Here is a 1,188-nt window from a genome sequence, read left to right on the forward strand (position 1 = left end):
TTATTTTGATTCTAAGGAATACTAACCTACTAAAAAACACAAATGTAAAACATATATGTTCATTTACTAATAGTTGTTTGGTTTATAGATTTTTTTTTGGTGTACATGTCTTCAAATATTCAAAGAGATCATTTTTACAGCTCTCATTTCCAATCACCAGGTTTTCATGAAAGATGTTTTTGACAGGCAGAACTCCTGATTCTGATGAGAGACAGAAATGGATCCAGAGTGAAGGAATTTATTCTTCTGGGTTTCCCTGGATCTCGTGAACTGCATATTTCCCTTTTCATGCTCTTCTTCTTCATGTATATCCTTACAATCACTGGAAATGTGGCCATCATAGCTTTAGTGAAGAGCAGACAACGGCTCCATACACCCATGTACTTTTTCCTCTGCAATCTTTCCTTCCTGGAGATATGGTACACAACAGCCTGTATTCCAAAAACATTAGCAACCTTCGTGTCCCAGAACCAAACCATATCCTTCATAGGGTGTATCACACAGATGTATGTTGTTTTCTCCTTGGGATGTACAGAGTATTTTCTCCTTGCTGTCATGGCTTATGACCGCTATTTGGCCATATGCCACCCATTGCACTATAACAGTATCATGTCCAAAACATTGTCTATCCAAATGGCATTTGGTTCTTGGATATGTGGTTTCCTGTCTATTTCTTTGCCAGCTTTCCTTATTACCCAGTTGTCTTTCTGTGACTCGAATATTATCAACCATTTCTTTTGTGATATTGAGCCTTAGATAGTTCTTTCCTGCAGTGACACTTACACAGTTGAAACCACATGCTTTATAATCGCCTCTATTGTCATCATGGGCTCATGTGCGATTACCTTGATCTCCTACATCTATATCATCACTACGATATTAAGGATCGCATCGGCTCAAGGCCGTCAGCGAGCTTTTTCCACCTGTTCCTCCCATCTCACAGTGGTGATTATATGGTATGGTGCCACCATTCTCCTACATGTCAAACCCTCAAAGCAGCAGTCACTGGAACTGACCAAAATCATCACCATCCTAAATACTATTGTCACTCCCTTGTTAAATCCTTTCATTTACACACTTAGAAATACTGAGGTTCAAGAAGCTTTGAGGACCATATTTAGAGGCACAACTGTAATGGAAAATGACAGAAAAGGCAGAGAAAACAAACAAAGCACACAGTCTCCATAA

General features: G+C 39.1%; 1 protein-coding gene across 1 annotated transcript; it reads left to right on the plus strand.

Annotated features, from left to right (window-relative positions):
• The first annotated feature begins 204 nt into the window (after positions 1-204).
• Positions 205-1,188, plus strand: LOC146341465 (olfactory receptor 287-like). Its single transcript, XM_084807470.1, is given in 1 exon segment — positions 205-1,188. A coding segment is annotated over 1 exon segment (984 nt).

Source organism: Heloderma suspectum, chromosome 6 (genome assembly GCF_057233095.1).
Source record: "Heloderma suspectum isolate Gila_16-S chromosome 6, 16-S_ref, whole genome shotgun sequence".
Taxonomy (NCBI): Eukaryota; Metazoa; Chordata; class Lepidosauria; order Squamata; family Helodermatidae; genus Heloderma; species Heloderma suspectum.